Here is an 18164-nt window from a genome sequence, read left to right as displayed (position 1 = left end):
CGTCTGGCAGACAGCTGAGGCATGCAAAGACAGGGTGGGGACCACTTCTCGGGTGAGGTTTAATGGGCTTTGCTGTCCCCACCCTTGCAGCCTACCTTCAGATGTGGCCCCCACACTGCCTATAACCAGGGTCCCAAGCCCTGAAGACGCAGAACAGAAAGCCAGGCCTGTCCCCAGCCTCCGTTCACGTGGAACTATGCTCAGCAGCGCAGGACCAGCCCCTAGTGACCTCCAACAGGACAACCCACCTGTGGGGCTAGACTTTGACATACCGCTGCCTCAGGAGCTCCCAGCCCAGTGCCCCACCCTGTTACCCCAACAGGACAGATGCACATCTTTATACCCCTCTAAGACTTCAAGGATCACTAACAGGGCCTGGAGAAGAGGGGACCAAGGCTGTTAACTCGCCGTGTGACCTCGGGGAGAACACTCCCTCTTGGGGCTGTAGGGCTACCAAGAGCTCTCCGCCTTAGTTTGCCCCTTGGCTTTTCAGAACTCAGACACAGGTTGCGGCCCGCGAAGGCCTGGCGGCGCGCCGGCCGGGTGTCTGAGGGTATTTGCTGGGGGTGAATCAGCTTCCGGCCCCGCCCAGGCGGCACGTGAACGCAGGTAGCGGGCGGGGCGGCTCTGAGTCACCGTCGCCTCTGCGTCCTCGACAGCCTCTCCGCCCCCCTGTCGGTAAGCGAGTTGGCCCGCGCCGCCGCTAGCCCGGACTCCGCCGCCGCCCTTCCTTCCGCCCAGAACCCTCCGGAATCCCAGCTGTTCCCCGAAAGGTCCACAAATTGCCGACTCCCAGGACCCGGTGCTTGAGATCCCTCCCTTCCTCCAGCTACCGGAATGCGAGCCCCCTCAGAGCAGCGAAGCTCATCGGGAGCTCCTGCCTCCCAGCTTGGGGAACTTTTGAGAAGTTCGGAGTCTGCCCTGGTCCAACCAGAAGTCGCTTAGGAATTCGGGCGGCTCCAGAGAACTATAGTACAGAGATCCCCGACTGATCCACGTACCCCGCCTTGGGCGTGCCGGCCCTTTCCCTCAGCCCCGCCCCGCTCCCCACTGTGTTCCGCAGCCCAGTTCAGACTTCGACTCTTTTCTTCCCGCCTTGACCCTCAGCCCCGCCCCTCCCCCAACTCCTTCCGTCCCTGGCCCCGCCCTCTGACCTGTCCCGCTCACCTGGTTTCCCTTCACAGGCTCCATGGACAGAGGCTCAGAGACGGCGGCAGGGCCCTAGAGCTTGCCGTGCTCTCCGGCCGGAGCCTAGAACTAGGATCCTACCCGTCAGGCTCTCTTGTCCCCCACTAACCCCTTACAGAAGCGCCAGACAGGTGGTACCATGGCCTTCTCCCAGGTGCAGTGTCTAGACGACAGCCACGTGAACTGGCGCTCCAGCGAGTCCAAGCCCGAGTTCTTCTACAGCGAGGAGCAGCGGCTGGCCCTGGAGGCCCTGGCGGCCCGCGGCCCCGAAGCATTCTACGAGGTGCTGAAGCGAGAGAACATCCGCGACTTCCTCTCGGAGTTGGAGCTCCAGCGCATCCTGGAGACCATTGAGGTGTATGACCCTGGCTCCGAGGACCCGCGGGGCGCTGGCGGGCTTCGGAGGCCGGAGGACGCCAGCGGTGAGCGCGAGGGGGCCAGCGAGGTGGGCGGCGATGCCCCCACGGCGACCGAACCGCTACCCTCACTGGAGTACTGGCCCCAGAAGTCGGACCGCTCCATCCCCCAGCTGGACCTGGGCTGGCCAGACACCATCGCCTACCGTGGTGTGACGCGGGCCAGCGTCTACATGCAGCCTCCTATCGATGGGCAGACTCACATCAAGGAGGTGGTGCGCAAGATGATCAGCCAAGCCCAGAAGGTGAGCAAGTGCTGGGCCAACTGTCTGGCCCCCAGACATCTCAGTCTCGGTGCTCTCTTAACTTGGAGGCCAGCACGGGTCCCCAGAACTGTGCCCAAGGTCCCATAGACCTTCCTGGAGAAGAGTTCTTCTCAGCTTTATGGGGCTTCTCAGTTCTTTTGCAGAGAAGCAGAGTGATTGGGTCCACTGGAGGTTGACAGTGGGCTGCCCCTGTCTCAGAAGGCTTTCATGCATTGTGTAGGGGAGAATCTGTTTTCCCCAGACCTGATGAGCAAATTCCCAGAGAAAGGTGCTGCAACTGGGTGGGCTAGGAAGAAATTGAGGCTGCTTCTCTCTCTCATCTTCTATGAGATGGCTCTGATTGACCCCCTGAGAAATAGGAAGCTCACACACACCCTATGAGCTCTCTAGTGTTCCTTCTGTTGGTTTAGAGAGAGTCCTGGGGCGGGGTGAGGTGCGGGGGTGGTAGTCATGGAGATTGAGAAGAGGCTTGAGTTCCTCTGAGGCTGGCCTGGAGGTCCTAGTTTAAATTTGGCTCTTCCTGGGTGTACTGGGTGACTGAGAGCCAGTTGCTTACCCTCTCTGAGCTTTTCTGTGAGCTTTGCAACAGCAAGACTTTTCCAGGCTGGGATACAAGGTGCAAGTGTGGCATGGTCCTCAGCAGTGGAAGCAGAGGGAGTGCAGCCAGGTATTGTCCACCTGGGTTGAATTTCACCGTTGGGAAGGACCTCAACGAAGCACTGTGTGGACATCCCCTTCACAACTCCTGCCAGGCTGTGAGGGACCCACCACAGTGCCCTGAGGGTGGGTAGCTGTTCTCTGCTGACACCCTGGCACACATTCTGTGACAGGGTGCTCATCACTTGCAGAGACAGCCAGGCTGAGCAAGTGCTTCTGCAGAACAGTGTCTTGTCATGGTATCATGGTTTCAAAGCACATCTGTGTTGGAAAGGATTCTGGAGCCAGGTATGGGGTCAGTAGACAGTTGTGATTGATTAACAGTGTCTGTCCTGGACTCAGGTTGTAGGGCAACATATTCCCAAACTGAGTCTTACTCAGGCCCAGATGGGGCAGTGACTTGCTGTGTGGCCCACCCTGCAAACTGACAGGGCCTAAGGGAGCTCTTAGGCTGAGAAACCACAAGTGGGTCAGGAGCTGACAAGGTAGCCATGGCCAGGTTTCTGGAGAGGTCGAGTCCCTTTCCCAAGAGGGGCTGGATGAGTCAGATAGCTAAGATCAGGGAGCCTGGCTCTCAGCCTGCCCCTCTCCCAACTTGCTGGCCACCCCAGGCAGCTTTGAGGCTTCGGTTTTCTGGTCTGATAACTGGGGGCAATGAATATAAAAGCTGTGTCTTTGAACTGTTGTGACGGTGGAATCAGGTGATGAGAGTGAGGAGGAGGAAGGGAAGTTTCATAGTTTTCAGGTTGCATAACCTGCCCCACACCTGCTATATGGTAGGAGGGCACTGCTGATGTCAGGGCTTGGTGGGGAATGGCTCCAGCTTGAGGTTGTAGAACCCAGTTCCCTGGGAGGACCTGCTGGGATCCCATTATCTAACTTCTACTCCTATTTTAAAAATGGGGAAACAGACTTTGTGTGGGTATGACCTGCTATGCCAGGGCTCCCCTTCCTCCATCATCGTCCCACCAGCAGTAGGAAGGAGGCAGACACCAGATGCCAGTTTGCGCTAGGAACAGCAGAAAGGTCTAATCTCCCCAGACAGAAAGATAGACGGCCTAACCTAGTGATGGAGCCAGATAGGGATGCCTAGGGCCAGACTGTGTCCTTGTGGCCTCCCCCTGCTGCCTTCTCCCACACACAGCTCTGCCCAGAGCCCAGGCCCAACTGTGCTATACAGTTCCTTGGGCCCCCTTAACCTCATTTGCTTCCCACAAAAGCTCCACAAGGTTGTCAGTGTCTAAGCCACGTAGCCAAGAAAAGTAGATCCCAGATTTGAACCCAGGCCTGCTGGGAGCTTCAGTCGGGGCCTCCTGCAGCCTCCCTGGCAGGTGGCCACTGCCCTTTTCTGTTCCCTACCTCTTAGGAAGGAAGGTTGGGCAATCCTACTTCCGTAGTGATACTGCCTCGGAAACCCAAGGAGGGGTCGCTATGAGTCGGGGCCGACTCAAAGGCAAACAACAACACCACCACCACCACCACCTCTTAGGATGGTACCCATCCCTAGACAGCAATGCTCCTGTGGGGAGTCCGAAAGGCCTGGTCAAATTAGGGTCAGTCAGAGGGGACAGAGGCCAGGCAACTTGTCTTACACATTGGGACACTGAGGCGCAGAGGAGTGTGGTGTGCTCAAGAACACCAGCCTGTTGGTAAGCCAAGCCCTCACATGTTTCCCTGTCATATCCATCCTAGGGCCTCTGGGGACCTGTGGCTGTCATTGTGTGCGTGGGTGGGCTCTAATAACACTAGCTGCTATTTACTGAGTGCTTAGCACTTTATAATCTCAAGAAGCATTATTTGCCCCATTTTTCAGAGGTAGAAACTGAGGCCCAACTGGTTAGTCCCAGCCCAGAGGGCACCCAACTCATTCCTAGGTGGAGAGGCAGGAACCGGCCTGTGTTGCCCTTAAACTCTGGGCCTTCTACCTGGCCCCTGGCAGTACACAGCTGACCCAGGCCACTGTAGTCACCCCAACTCCCCCATCTGGTTGCTTACTAGGCTCGCAGGGCTGGGCCTATGCTCTGACAAATGCTGACGGGGTGCTTTGCTTGCTTACCCGCCCACACCTGTTCACCCACCTGTCTGCGCGGGAGCTCCCCCTGCCTTACCTCTCCTCCTGAGTCACCCCTCATCCCCTTGCCCCACTTATTCCTCCCTCCTCTTGTCCTGAGTGCCAGTACAGGCAGAATGTCCTCCCTGAAGCCCAGAATGGGGACTCTGTTGTCCAAGCCCTCCCTGACCTCAACGAACTGGTCCTTCCCTACTAGGGCATTGGACTGGTTGCTGGTGTCGAGTCAGGGGCAGCCTCACAGCTCCTCACCCTGCCTTGTGTTGGCATGATGGCATGACCGGAAGACCCTGGGGCAGAGAAGTGACAAAGTACCTCTCAGCTACCCCAACTCAGCTGCCAGAAGGGGCTATGTTCCCATCACGACTGCTACCACGTCTACCCATCCCTAAATTACTCAAATTAATGGATGTGAGCAAGAGGAGCCAAGAGTGCTGGGGTCAGGTCCTTGCTCTGCCCTTATCTTGCTGTGTGACCTGAAATAAGCTCAGCTCTTCTCTGAGCCCTGGTCATCCCATCTGTAAAATGGATGCAGGCATTGGAGACTGTGAAGGGTCCCTGCCACTCTGATACCTGCTGCACTGTGGTCTAGACTTCTCTGAGACCAGGGACAGGCAGGTCCTGGTTCTGACTCCAACTGGCTATGTGGCCCTGAGCAGGCAGCTTGACCTCTCTGAGCCACCATCTAGCCCAGCTCTCTGAAATGGAAGGCCACTGCTTGTCTGATCCAGACTCCTTCCCACTTGCCTGCTTCTCCAGCTAGTGCTGGTTGCCTCCCCTCCCCCAGGCCCTGTATGCTGGTGATTTATCTGGGGAAAATCCTGCTGGGGGGTTCCAGCTACATACCAGAGGCTGGGCCTGTAGTGTCATGCCTGGGAGCACTGAGCCTAGTCTGGCTCCTGTAGCAGTAGCCGCCTCCAGGCAGAGAGAGAGGTGAGGCTCTGCTGGGGAGGGGCTGCCACAGCAGGAAAAGGGTAGAGATGTCTTAGCAAGTTGCTCTTCCCCCAGATGCTGAGACCTCTCCCACTCTCACAACATGGGACAAGACCCCTAGCAGCCCCTGGTAGGCCCCCTACTCCAAGTGGGACTAGAACCCAAATATCATGCCTACCAGCCAGTCAAAACACCAAAAACCAAACTCACTGCCATCAAGTCAGATCTGACTCATAGTGACCCTTTGGTGTTTCCAAGGCAGTATCGCTATGGAAGTAGATTGCCCAATCTTCCTTCCAAGGAGCGGCTGGTGGGTTTGAACCACCAGCCTTCTGGTGAGCAGCCTAAGGCACCTGGGAATGGACACCCAGAGAAGTATTTCTGGCCCAAAGCGACACTGCTAAGAAGGGCCTCCTGAACCCTGGTTTCAGAGAGCCTGGTAAGCCCACATCTTTGCTGTCAGGGCCCTGCCTTGACACATTGAAGTCCTGACTGGTTGCTTGGCTCTAAGAGAATAAAAACAGTTTAATGAGGCATTTATTAAATGACAGCAGTATGCCAGATGCTGAGAAGGCACTTTACCTGCATTGTTGAATCCTCATAACAACTCTATAAAGTGGGTGTTGTCACCATTGTACAGATGAGGATACTAAGGCTTGGTGGGGCTCAGAGAGGGTGGATAACTTGCCCAAGGTCACAAAGCTGGTAACTGGTAGAGCCTGGACCAGAACCTAGCTCTACAGGCCCTGGAACCCCCTACACGCACACACTTCCTTGGAAAAGCACTTGGCTATTCCTTCTGAGCCCTGCCTTTTAATTGGACAGCCGTGCCTCCTCCTGGCCTGTAAATCTTTATGGAAGGAGATTTCCCCATCTTTCTTCCACGGAGCAGCTGGTGGGTTTTAACCACAACCTTTTGGTTAGCAACCAAATGCCTTAACCACTACACCACCAGACTAATATAGTAAAAGTGTTTTCACAAGGCTTCCAGACAGCAGGCTCTCTGGTGGGGAGAAGACGGACCATGGCATGCCTACCATGGGAGCCACTGCCAGTACCTGCAGCCCTTCCTGGGGAACACGAGTGGGCCCTCACTCCACCCCTCAGCCAGTGGCCCAGAACAGCCCCCAATAGTGCGAGAGACCTGAGAGGTGGCCCAGTCAGCTGTCTTCAGGCACAGAACCCACAAGGGGTGTGTGGCCCATAGGCCTGTGCACAGGATGGGAGTTGCCCCAGCCTGCCCTGACAGAATCCAGCCCCAGCCCCAGGCCCTCCCTCACCTGTCAGGGTGGGAACATTCAGATAATATCATCCCATCCCAAGCTGGTTCCTGCCTCCAAAGGCTTCCTACCTGATGGTGTTTACATCCTAATGGAGAGTTTTAAGGAAAGTGGAGGGGGCAGCCCTGCCAGGAGAACATCAGCCCTTTTGGGTCCAACACTCACTGCACTCCACCATGTTCATTGTGACTGGCAAGTGTATCATGCCCTACAGCCTGGTCACTGGCCCCAGTCTCATAATGAATGGGCTGCATTAGCCTCCTGTGTGAACCAAAATGATCCCCAGGCTTAGGGACCTTCCCAGGTATGATGGGAGGCTGGGCTTTAGCACCACAGGGACCCAGGACTGAGCCCCACTCTCCTGCTTATCTATCTGTGGCTATCCTGGTCACTTTGCCTTTCTAAGGTAATTCTTTTTCCTTAGTGCCGAACTGAGGCTAATGCCTGTCTTATAAAGTTGTGATGAGGTTTAAATAGAAAAAAAGAGGTACCTAAAGCACTCATCATAGCATCCAGCATGTAGCTGACATTTAGTAATGCCAGTTCTCATCCTTCTTCCTTCTCTCTTTGTCCTTGCCCGTCTCCTGAGAGCCTCTCTGGAAGTAGTCTGGGTTGAGAAATGGTGAGCTCTGTGTCCTGAGAAGCATTCAAGTAGTGGAAAGGGGTATAGAGGACATCTGGTGATCCGGGGGTTTCAACCATGCCCTGGCTCACTCTGACCTTGAGCAAGTCCTGTCCAGGCCTGGTCTTCTGGGGGTGAACATCTCAATGTCAGTAATGTTTGGACTGTGAGATTTTAGAGGCTTTTGAATCTATGATCCTGAGATTTCCCAGGTTGGAAGTTCTCTGCTTGTGCCATTCCCTGACTAGATGGTCTTGCTGTCTGGCTTCTGTGCTCAGAGGATTTGAGGCCCTTGGGACTGACAGGCAGAGGGAGGGATCATATCCTCTTGCTTCATGCACAGGTGTAGCCTTGGTCACTGATGGCCTTTCCCCAAGCTCCTTGTTTCAGCAGCATTCCTGAGTGGTAGAGGCACAGTGTCTATCTTGGGGGCTGGGCCCTCCTGGGCAGATGGCTCTAGGTGTGACCAGTATGCTTCTTGGCTCCAGCTGCTGCAGCGTTTGTCAGATGCCATGAGCCTCGGCCTTAGTGAGGCTTCCATGTTAATAAGGTGGAGAAGGTTTTCATAGAACCAATGTATGTTGGAGGGGAAAAGGGCCTTGCAGGTCATTTAATCCAAATGCCAATTTCACTGACAAGAGAAACTGAGGCATAGAGTGGAGAAGTGATCTATCTGCCTTAGGCCACCCAGGGATGAGTAGAGTGACTGAGGCAAGAGGTCCAGGGGCATTTACCTTCTAGGCAGTACTGATGGTCAGGTCTCAGGAGCCAAGGTAGGATCTAGGAGTGGTGGGTGGAGTCATAGCAAGAATGTATACAGGGTCTTCTACCTGGGACAGGAGCCTGGGAGCAAGAGGCCTTTGCTGCCAGCTGACAGTGACTCCCCTCTGTGAAATGAAAGTGGCCATCCTTACCCTTCTTGGTACCTGGAAAAGGCCATATGTGTGTCAAAAAGTTGGCATTTGGCCTAGTTCTCACTCTGGCTTGGGTCAGCATTCCTTACCATGTACACAGGCACCCTCCCCATTTACTCTGGGAGGACAGGACAAGGCTGTTACATAAACTAATCCTTGCTCAGTGACAGGTCTTCAGAGGAAGAAGATGGGCAAACTGGTTTGGAGAGTGCCAGGAGCTGGCGGGGAGCACCGCCCACAGTGGTGCCAGCACTCTGGTGCCTGCTCCAGGGATCCCAGGAAGCCTCCCTAACTTCCAAAGAACCTTCCTATTATTTTGCCAGCACCACTAGCCATGGGGGAGAGGGGAGAGGGCCATGGTATGAACACAGGAGAACTGAGGCACTACAGCCAGATCTGCCCCAGCCTGCTGCTGGCAGAAGGGGTTATGGGGTAGGAAAGGAGTTCTTCCTGTCTCCATTCTATACCCTCACATCCCAGTAAAAGAAGTGGAGTCCTGAGCCTGAACCAGGCTGCTCCTTTATCTCCACATGGAGGGAACTGCAATCCCCTGAGGCCTGTTTTGCCATCTGTAGAAGAAGTGGTAATAACTGTAGTGAACATTTGCTGGGGATAAATTCTCTCACCTTTTGTGTGTCTGAGAAAGTCTTTGTTTCACCTTTGGTTTTGAAAAAGATTTACTCTGGGTATAGAATTCTAGGTTGACTTTTTTCCCCTTCAGTACTTTGAAGATGTTGCTATATTGTTTTCTGGCTTGCATTGTTTCCATGAGAAGTTTATTGTAATCCTTGCTCCTCAATATGTAATGTTCTTTTTTCCTCTGGCTGCTTTTAAGCAATTTGATTTGATGTGCCTTGATGTGATTTTATTCTAGTCTCTTCTGTTTGGAATTCATTGAACTTCTTGGACCTGTGGATTTATAGTTTTCATCAAATGTAGAAATGTTTTGGCCATTATTTTTTTCAAATGTTTTTCTCTTTCCTCTTCCCACCTTCTAAGATTCCAATTATAAGTATATTATACCACTTGAAGTTTACCCACAAGTTCACTGATGCTCTGATGATGTTTTTTTTTCTCAGTCTCTGTGTGTCATTTTGGATAGTTTTTGTTATATCTTAAAGTTCGCCATCTTTGTTTGCTTCTATGGTGTCTAATCTGCTATTAATCCCATCCAGTGTATTTTTCATCTCAAATGTTTTAGTTTTCACCTTTTGAAGTTCAATTTGGGTCTTTTGAAAAAGATCTTCCATGTCTACTTAACTTTTTGAACATATGGAATAAATTTATAACTGTTTTCATGTCTATGCCTGCCCATTCTAACATCTATAATCAGTTCTGGGCCAGTTTTGATTGATTTTTCTCATGTGGATCATTATTTCCTGTTTCTTGAAGTGGCTAGTAATTTCTGATTAGATGCCAGACATGGTGAATTTTATATTGTGGGGTGCTGGAGGTTTATTCTTTCAAATATTTGAGGTCTTTGTTCTGGGGTACAATTAAGCTACTTGAAAACAATTTAATGCTTTTGAGGCTTAGCCTTTAAACTTTATTAGGCAGGACCAGAGCAGACATTATTCTAAGGTAAGGATTGGCAAACTAGTGACCACAAGCCAAATCCAGTGTACTGCTTGCTTTTGTAGATAGTGTTTAATTGAAATGTAGACATATACATTCATTTATATATTGTGTATGGCTGCTTTCATACTACAGCAGTAGAGTTGAGTAGTTGTGTGAGAGATTGTATGGCCCACAAAGTCTAAAATATTTACTATCTGGTTCTTTACAGAAAAAGTTTGCCAACCTCTGGTCTAGGGCTTACTTGCCCTACTCCTGAGACAATACCTACTGAAGACTCTATTCCATGCCCTGTGTGTTAGAAGGTGTTTCCACTCTGGGTGGTGGGAACATGAATTATTCCTGGTCTTGTATGAGCACAGCAGCTGCTCCTCCTGCTCCTTTTCAGTGGTTCTTTCCCCAGTCTCAGTCATTTCCTCACATCCATGTGCTGGTCATTTGTCATTGAAGACTTGAGGAGGATCCTCTGCCAATTTCTGGATTCTCTCTATGCAGTTCTCTCCTCTCTAGTACTCTTTCCTGCAACCTCTAGCTGCCAAACTCTAAACCCTGTCCCCTCAACTCAGGGAAACCACTGAACTCCACCTGGGTTCCCCTTCCCTATGCCATGGCCCATAGGCAGTGAGTTGGGGCACCAAGGGCTCACCTTATTTTCCCGCTCTCAGGGATCTCAGGGATCACTGTGCTGCACCACCTGTTGTCCATGTCTGAAAACCATTGTTTCATATATTTTGTCTGGTCTTCTGTTGTTTAAGGCAAGAGGATAAATCCAGTCTCTGTTTTTCTGTTGTGGTTGGAAGTGGAAATTGCATTCAGGATCTTTTGGCAGTCATCATCTCAACAGTTAAGACAGTCTGCAAAGTTCCCTGTGCCATTCCTGGGAGCAGCCTTGACATGTCACTTACTGCTTTCCCATCATCCTTCCAGTTGGCATGGAGGGAACTGGCTTATGTGTGGGCTGATGGCTCCTGGTCTGTCTACCACAGAGGGCAGAATAAGACCTGGGTTAGTGGGACAGGAGGAGGAAGATAAGGAGGAGCTGGCATTTCCTGAGCACTTAACTCTCACAAGTACTATGTTGGTGGGAGGGGATGAGTCTCTGCTATCCACTTCAGAGCACTTAGAGATAGAGGCCTTGGCTGGCTCTGCTCTGAGCCACCTCTGAAAATTTCTGTAGCCTGTGAAATAAGAGGCAAGTGGAGCCATTACAGAGGGTTGTCACCTGCCAGTGGTTGGTTCCAGGTGGAAAACTCCCACACCAGGTCTCAGGGTCTAGGCCTTGAAAGATGATGCATCCCTCAACTCACTTGTTGTGGCTGGGCCCACCCTGATGCAGATCCTTTGTCCCTCAGGCCGGTTGCCAACTGCAGTACCAACCTGGCCCCACTCACCCTGTGCCTCCTGCAAGGCACTTCCATAGAGATCTGCTTTACCCAACCGCCCCCACAGTACATGTCTGTGGTCACAGGAATGTTAGAAAACACTGGTTGTGGGTACTGGGGCACCACAGACAGGGTGTCTGAACCCAGTGAGGCATGGAGCCTGTGGTAATGGTGAAAGAGGGAGGTGGGGCCGCGGGGGCCAGGGACTCCCTCTCTGTGGCCTGCAGGCTTGGCTACATGCTCAACTGGTCTAGACAAGCCATGCTGGGCACCTGGGCGTCATTGGCAGGACTATAGAGCAGGACAGGCCATGAGACACCATACCTACCTTCTCATTTGACAAATGAGGAAACAAGCCCAGAGAGACAAGGCAGCTCACCCAGAGCCTGGAGCTTTAACTCACCTAAAGCACAGAAGCTCCAACTCTGGATCCATCTGTTCTTAGCTCGGGGACCTTTGAGTGCCACTAGACTGTGGGGAAGGCACCTATTCTAGCTGACCTGCAGCTTCTGCCCGATGTGAGTAGCAGCAGCTCTTACAGGACTTAAGGCAGCATCTGCTGTGGGTGGCAGCCACAGCATGGGGATTCGCTCCTTTGGGACACAGATGCTGCCTCCCTGGTGGCCACTCAGATACTGGAGGTGCTTATGGTAGGACCTTGGGCCAGTCTTCTCCCACTCTGGACCATACAGTTTCTGCAGTGCTAATGTGGGGTGGTTGCCTATAGCTTGCCTCTGTCCCAAGGATATTACGGACATCTGACACCATCAGGATATGGTACAAAGGCCAGTGCAATGACCCAGCCACAGACAGCCTTGGCCCGTGGGAGGGAAGTGAGGATTTGAAGCACAGGCAGGAGGCAGGGTCTGTGGGTGGAGCAAGGGTAGAAGGCAAAGGAGGCATAGAGACCAGGCCCAGAGAGGCAGAGCACATTTTGGCCTTGCACATATTACACCCTCAGGAGATGTACAGGAGGCCTTTGGGTATGAAGAGCAGAAAGAGATCTGGCCTCACTGTCGGCATGCCCAAGCACTGACAGTATCAGGCAGGGCACTCGCTCCCCAGCACCGAGCCCAGGCCTCTGCCAACATTTTCCTGGCTCCCATCCAACCAACCTCTGCTCTGCTGGCCCAGCCTCTGCCCTCCTCCCACCTCTTCTCAGTGTTATAGCAGCCCCACACTTCCACTCTTGGTGCAAGGACCCAGGGGTCATCAAGAAAACCAGGCCCCTCCTAGGCTCTGTTCCTGCATTTTTGGGGACCCTGGGCCCTCACAGACAGTTTTCCCAATTAGAAAAGAAAGTGAGGCCCCAAGGCTCCTTCCTTGGGAACTGAGCTGTGCTGGGAGCTGCCTGCCTGTCTACTGCTTGGGACACCAAGTCCTGGGTATGGAGTCTCTTGGTGGTCTCACCCACAGACCTGCCCCCAGACCTCATCTCCTAAGGAATAGGCAGTTGGTATAGCAACTCTTGAGGACATGACAGAGGTTGGTGTGGCCTTGGCTGATGTAGCCTTCTGACCCATAGTGGACAGAGGGAGGGGTCTAGACACCAGCCTCCCCAACCTGCTCCATCCCTTACCATTAGAAGTATGTGGGCGTGGGGCCTGCAGGGTGTAGGGTCTCCAGGCAGGGCCAACTGAGCCCTCCTTTTCTAGTCCCAGACTTTTGAGCAGATAGACCTTAGAGATGAGCCAAGCCAACATCCCCAGTGACACATGGGGAAACTGAGGCCTGCAGGGGGGCTTTGTCTACCTCAGCTTCTGGAGTGGTTCCTAGACTGAGCTGTCTGTGCAGCTGTCTGTAGTCAAAGTTGCCCATAGCTGTGCTGCACTGTGCAGGCAGGAGCTCTGCCTGAATGGGTCACAGTGTCCCAAGCAACTGGTGCTGGAGACTCCTGGGTAAGGAAGGGTCCATTTGTGCCTCAGTGCCCTTGACTGGGTAGTAGGGAGGACAGATAGTGTAATAGTGGTCAAGCATGGCATGTGGCACAAGGGCAGAGCTGGCTTACACTCTCTTGAACAGAAGGGGCTGCAGGGGCCCAAGACTCTGGTCATGATCATTGGCTTTCTAGCCCCAGCTTTCCAATCTGCAAAACAGGGACAACAGGGTAGGACTAGAGGACCTCTAGAGACCTTTTAGGTCTGACTGTAGACCAGGCTACCTGGAGTGCCTGCCTGGAAGCATCAGGGCCCCACTGCCCCCAGCATCAGCAGCCCCACACATGCTGAGGCTCTCCTCTTATCAGTCCTCCTCCAGCCACCCCCAGGCATCTAGCCCAGTGCCTGAGAGAGCCACAGTCTGACCATGGACCTTGTGGGACCCACTGCAGGGCAGGCCCCAATGCTCTAACCCCCAGCAGTGCCTGGGATCAGGGCTCCCACCTGCCAGAGGGTGACAAGGGGCACAGCACCAATGGCACAGTCCTGCTGGGGCACATTCCCCTAGCCTGAACCCAGGGCAAGTTCCTGTCTGTCAGGGCTAGCCCCTGGCTCGTGGTGGGGCCCTGTGCCTCAGGGAGAAGCATGCTGACTGTGCCCCAAATTCAGCTCCTTTCCAGGGTGGCATGTAAGGCTGTGTGCCCAGTGGTGTCTTGTCCAGGGGACCCTAGGGTGGGTAGACCCTGGGACTTTGTGATCTCAGAAGAGGAAGTCCCTGCTCCAACCACCTCAAGGTTTCCTGACCCTGAATGTCCAAGGCCATTGTGGCCCACTCCATCCCTGACTCTACATTGTATGTGTGATTGCAGATTCTATTGGCCTCATCCCTCTTCTCTGCCATGCCTCTATAAGCAGTCTCTGGCCTTTCCTTGGACATCTACTGGGATGGGAAACTCACTCCCTCTCAAACCACTGCCTAACTTAGGCAGCTTTGGGAGTCAGAGAGTACAACTTTCTCTGGTGCAGACCCCTACCTCAGCTTAGCCCTGCTGGCCCCTGCATAGACTGTGCCTATGCCCTTCGTGACAAGACAGCCCTTCAGAGATGCACAGGTCAAGTGGTTGTGCCCCCAGAGGACAGGAGAATCCCATGCCCCAGCCAGTCAGTGGGCAGTACACCTTGGTTCTGAGACAAAATACCATTCCCAGGAAGGGGGCCAGAGACCCTAGGTATTTATGGTAGTTTAGGACTTGCTTTGTTTGTGTAGCTGCAAATTGAGACCCCACCACCACAGTGTCTTGGAAGGTTCCAGGAGGCTGGGCTGCAAGAACACCCTGTCTCTTAGTGCTGCCTGTGGCTGGGCTAGGCCTAGCTTCTAGTATCACAGCATCACATAAGCCACCATGGTACAACAAGCTGATAGACGACGATGGGGACAGAGAGCGGAGGGGGTGATTGAGAGACAGGGGGCCTTGTAGGCACCAAGGGACCCTCCACCCTGGTCTCCTCACAGAGCTCCCCAGGAGACATAAGGTTATCCAAGCACGTCCTGGTTGGTGGGCTGGTAGGTTCCAGAAGAGAGGGTTAGCCCCACAGCCCTCTCTTCTGCCTGCATCCCACCCCTGTACACTGGCTTCTTGCCCTCACCACTGTACCTTCATGAATGTGGACACTGCTATGAACAGTTGGGCTATGCTGGTCTGGAGATGGAGCTGATGTACCCTGACCTCTGGGGCTCCACCCTAAGTCATGCCCAGGAGATGGAACTTACCTGTGGTGAGGTGACTGACCTTATCAGATGATCAGAAGGGCACATGCTTGGTTGGGCTCTGTCCAAACAGACAGGTGGGAGGCCAGAGTCCACACCAGCGAGGTAGGGAAGCTCCTCCTCTTTCCCTGGTGGTTGTCCTTCCTCCCCCAGTTACCTCAGCACCCCAGGGTAGCCAGGAGCAGGGCACTGGTATGGTCTGCCCTGGTTCAGGAATGGCTCCCAGGAATGGGCAAGAACCAAGACCCCAGGGCTTGGTTGGACCTCATTTCCCTCTCAGAGCCTGCCCTCAGAGAACCTGGACACCAGCAGGGAAGGAAGAAGAGGCAGCACACAGGACCCCTCCTGACTCAAGAACTTTCTAGACCAGGCATGACCCAGGCTTCTCCTTGGGCCAGGCTTCTCCTTGATCCAGGGTCCATCCCTGCACTTTCTCACCCTTCTCTTTGCGTTTCTCACCTCGGATTAGCTGAGCTTTGTTTTCTGTAGTTTTGAATTACAAGAACAACAGGTATATTGAATGTTTCTTCCCTATTCCCTGCCCCCCCAGAGATGCCAGTACATGCCACTGAGAACCTCTATACCCTCAGTGTGGACTTCTGACCTAGAACTCTGGAGTCAGAATGCTCCCCATATCCTGAGTAGACACCTTTCACTGCCATCCCCTCCTATCCTGAAGCTGCTGGGAGTAGGGTGGGAAAGCAGTGAGTCCCACTGCTGGCCATCTAACAAGCTGTGCTCTTCCTGCTCCAGGTAATTGCTGTGGTCATGGACATGTTTACCGATGTGGACATCTTCAAGGACCTGCTGGATGCCGGCTTCAAGAGGAAGGTGGCTGTGTACATCATCGTGGATGAGAGCAGTGTCAAGTACTTCCTGCACATGTGTGAGCGGGCCCGCATGCACCTAGGTCACCTCAAGGTGAGCAGGGCCTGGGCAGCAAGGCCATTCAGTCAGTCAGCAAACACTCTAGATAGAGCCCTGTGCCAGACACAGAGTTGAATGATCTCAGAGACACCCAGCCAGTGGTCAGTCATTTCCTCCAGTGGTCAGAGGTGTGGTCAATACTGGCCCTGTACCATGTACTGCTTCCTGTGTTATTTCACATTGGCTCTCTGTCTTTGTTTGCACACCTCCAACAACAGGGTACTCATCCCTCCTCAGTCAACTCCAACTCCCAGAATGTCTTCTCTTGGATTAAGCTGTTACTTGTTTCGTTAGCACATCCACCCATTGGTTTTAGTATGCAGACTACAGAGAAGCTGTGCTCATGGTAGGCGTCAGGGAAGGCTTGCATGATGGTGCCAAGTTGAAGTGGATTCAAAGAGCAAGAACAGAGGAGAAGCGGCCTCTTGGGGTGCCCAGTGGAAGCCAAGGCCAAGACAGGGTTTGAGAGCAGGCTGGTGCCTCTGGGGTGGGGACAGGCCTGACCCCCATTGCTGCCTGGCTTAGTTAACTTTGGGACATCATTCCCTCCCCTTTGTGGGTTCCAGGATCTCCCAGTTCAGATAGGGGCTGATGAGCTGATGTTGCCAACCTCTTCTGCATTTGGTGCCTTGGATGGGCAGGAGGAACCTTCCCTCCACTCAGCCATCGCTTGGCACCTACTGTATGCAGAAGGTCATCCTAGAGGAAGGTCTTCATCATGCACAATGACAGTTAATCCTTTTGTAGTGTCTGGTACATGCTAGGCCCATTCCAGGCACTTTACACAGTTAACTTATTTAATTCTTGAAACGACCAATGGGCTAAGGCAGCTGTTTGCATTTGATAGGTGAGGAGTCACGCACCCAGGGTATCACTGCTGTACATTATAGATGAAGGGGCAAGGAATCAGCAGCAGAGCCTCTGTCTCAGCACTGTGGTCAGGCTGTTGGAATTCCTCAGGCTTCAGGCCTGGAATCCAGACAGAAGGCCAGGGAGAAGGGACAGCACCAGGCTAGTTAAAAAGGGTCCAGGATCCCACACTTGTCAAGTGCACCGCACCTCCTTTCCCAGGTGAGTCCTTTCAGTTAGGGCATGAGCTCCCCAGGCGGGTCTGTGGCTGTCAGGATGTTTCATGTGGTCTCCTAGGTACGCTGACCACAAGCCCTACAAGCCACCCTGCCCACCCACAGTGTAGTAATAACCACTGAGCATGACGCTTCCGTGGCCAACAGCTCACGGGGGTGGACTGGAGCACAGAACTCATTTTCTCAAAGACAGCCACTAAGGCCTCACCCTGCAGGTGTTCGCTCTGTCCAGCTCTCCCAAGGCTCCAGCAGAGACTTCATGCACCCCTCACACTGTGCACATCCTCTGCCCAGCTAGATGCTGTATACACATCCTATCACCTATCACCCATCTTGTCTGAAGTTTATGGAGGGGCCTCATTGATGAAGAGTGGCAGGAAACTGCAGTGTCCTTGTCCCATACCACAGGCCCTTAGCAAGACCATTGTGGCTGCTTCTCTCCTTGCAATTTTCCAAGCTCCCAGGAAGTGGGAGGCACTAAGGTGGGCTAAGGACATGGCACAGAGACTGGCAGCATGCTGCAAGGCCAGCCCTGCTCTCCTGTGCCACAGAGAGCTGAAGCGTTTACTGCAGCTCTGCAGTGAGTTGCCCAAGGCAGAAGGGACCTTGAGTCTGTACCAGTGAGGTTCCTGTGAGACAAATGGGAAAACCGAGGCCTAAGGGGGTGGTGACTTGCCCACAGGCATCTAAAAAGTCAGGGGCTAGACCTAAGCTCCAGGAACAAGAACTTGAAATGTAAAAGGAGGCCACAGAAGCTGGGTGACCGCCATGCCACCTGCCCATATGTGCCAGTCAGGGTGGCACCGCCACATCTCCAAGCTTCTGCTATGCATGGCCAGCATGATGCCTCCAAGAGCAGCTTGAGAATGAAATTAAAGGAGAGGATGGCTGTAAAAATTCTCTGCCAGCTCAGGGAAGTCACGCAGCTGCTGACAAAAACAATAAATTAGAAGTCCAAGGCCGTGGGCAGGGGTGGGGAGGGGGCTGGATGTGAGGCCTCCCCACCCTCCCACCCTTCAGCCGGTCACTGATGACTCTGACCACTGTCAACCACCTTACATCAGGAGAGGGCACACTGGGGGTCTCTGGCCCTACCTGCCTTGCCTGCCATCCACCTGCTCTGGGCAGGAAGTGCACACCCACACTTATAGTGATGTCACCACCAGCACCATGGGAAGGCTGGGTACCACCTTCATGGGAAAGTGT

General features: G+C 53.5%; 2 protein-coding genes across 2 annotated transcripts in view; one reads left to right on the top strand and one right to left on the bottom strand.

The window, feature by feature from the left end:
- SLC5A10 (solute carrier family 5 member 10) overlaps positions 1-18164 on the bottom strand; it is a 92265-nt gene that overhangs the window by 14698 nt on the left and 59403 nt on the right. The gene's annotated exons all lie outside the window — the stretch shown is intronic.
- The window catches only part of FAM83G (family with sequence similarity 83 member G), a 32270-nt gene continuing 15433 nt past the window's right edge, over positions 1328-18164 (top strand). The window contains exons 1-2 of the mRNA XM_007941470.1: positions 1328-1849; positions 15700-15867. Coding sequence (XP_007939661.1) covers positions 1328-1849; positions 15700-15867 — 690 coding nt within the window. The remainder of the gene's footprint in view (positions 1850-15699; positions 15868-18164) is intronic.

Source organism: Orycteropus afer, unplaced genomic scaffold (assembly GCF_000298275.1).
Source record: "Orycteropus afer afer isolate SDZICR_OR568_19922 unplaced genomic scaffold, OryAfe1.0 scaffold00080, whole genome shotgun sequence".
In the NCBI taxonomy this organism is placed as follows: Eukaryota; Metazoa; Chordata; class Mammalia; order Tubulidentata; family Orycteropodidae; genus Orycteropus; species Orycteropus afer.
The sequence above is the reverse complement of the archived record's forward strand: the minus strand, read 5'-3'. Positions and strand labels throughout refer to the sequence as shown.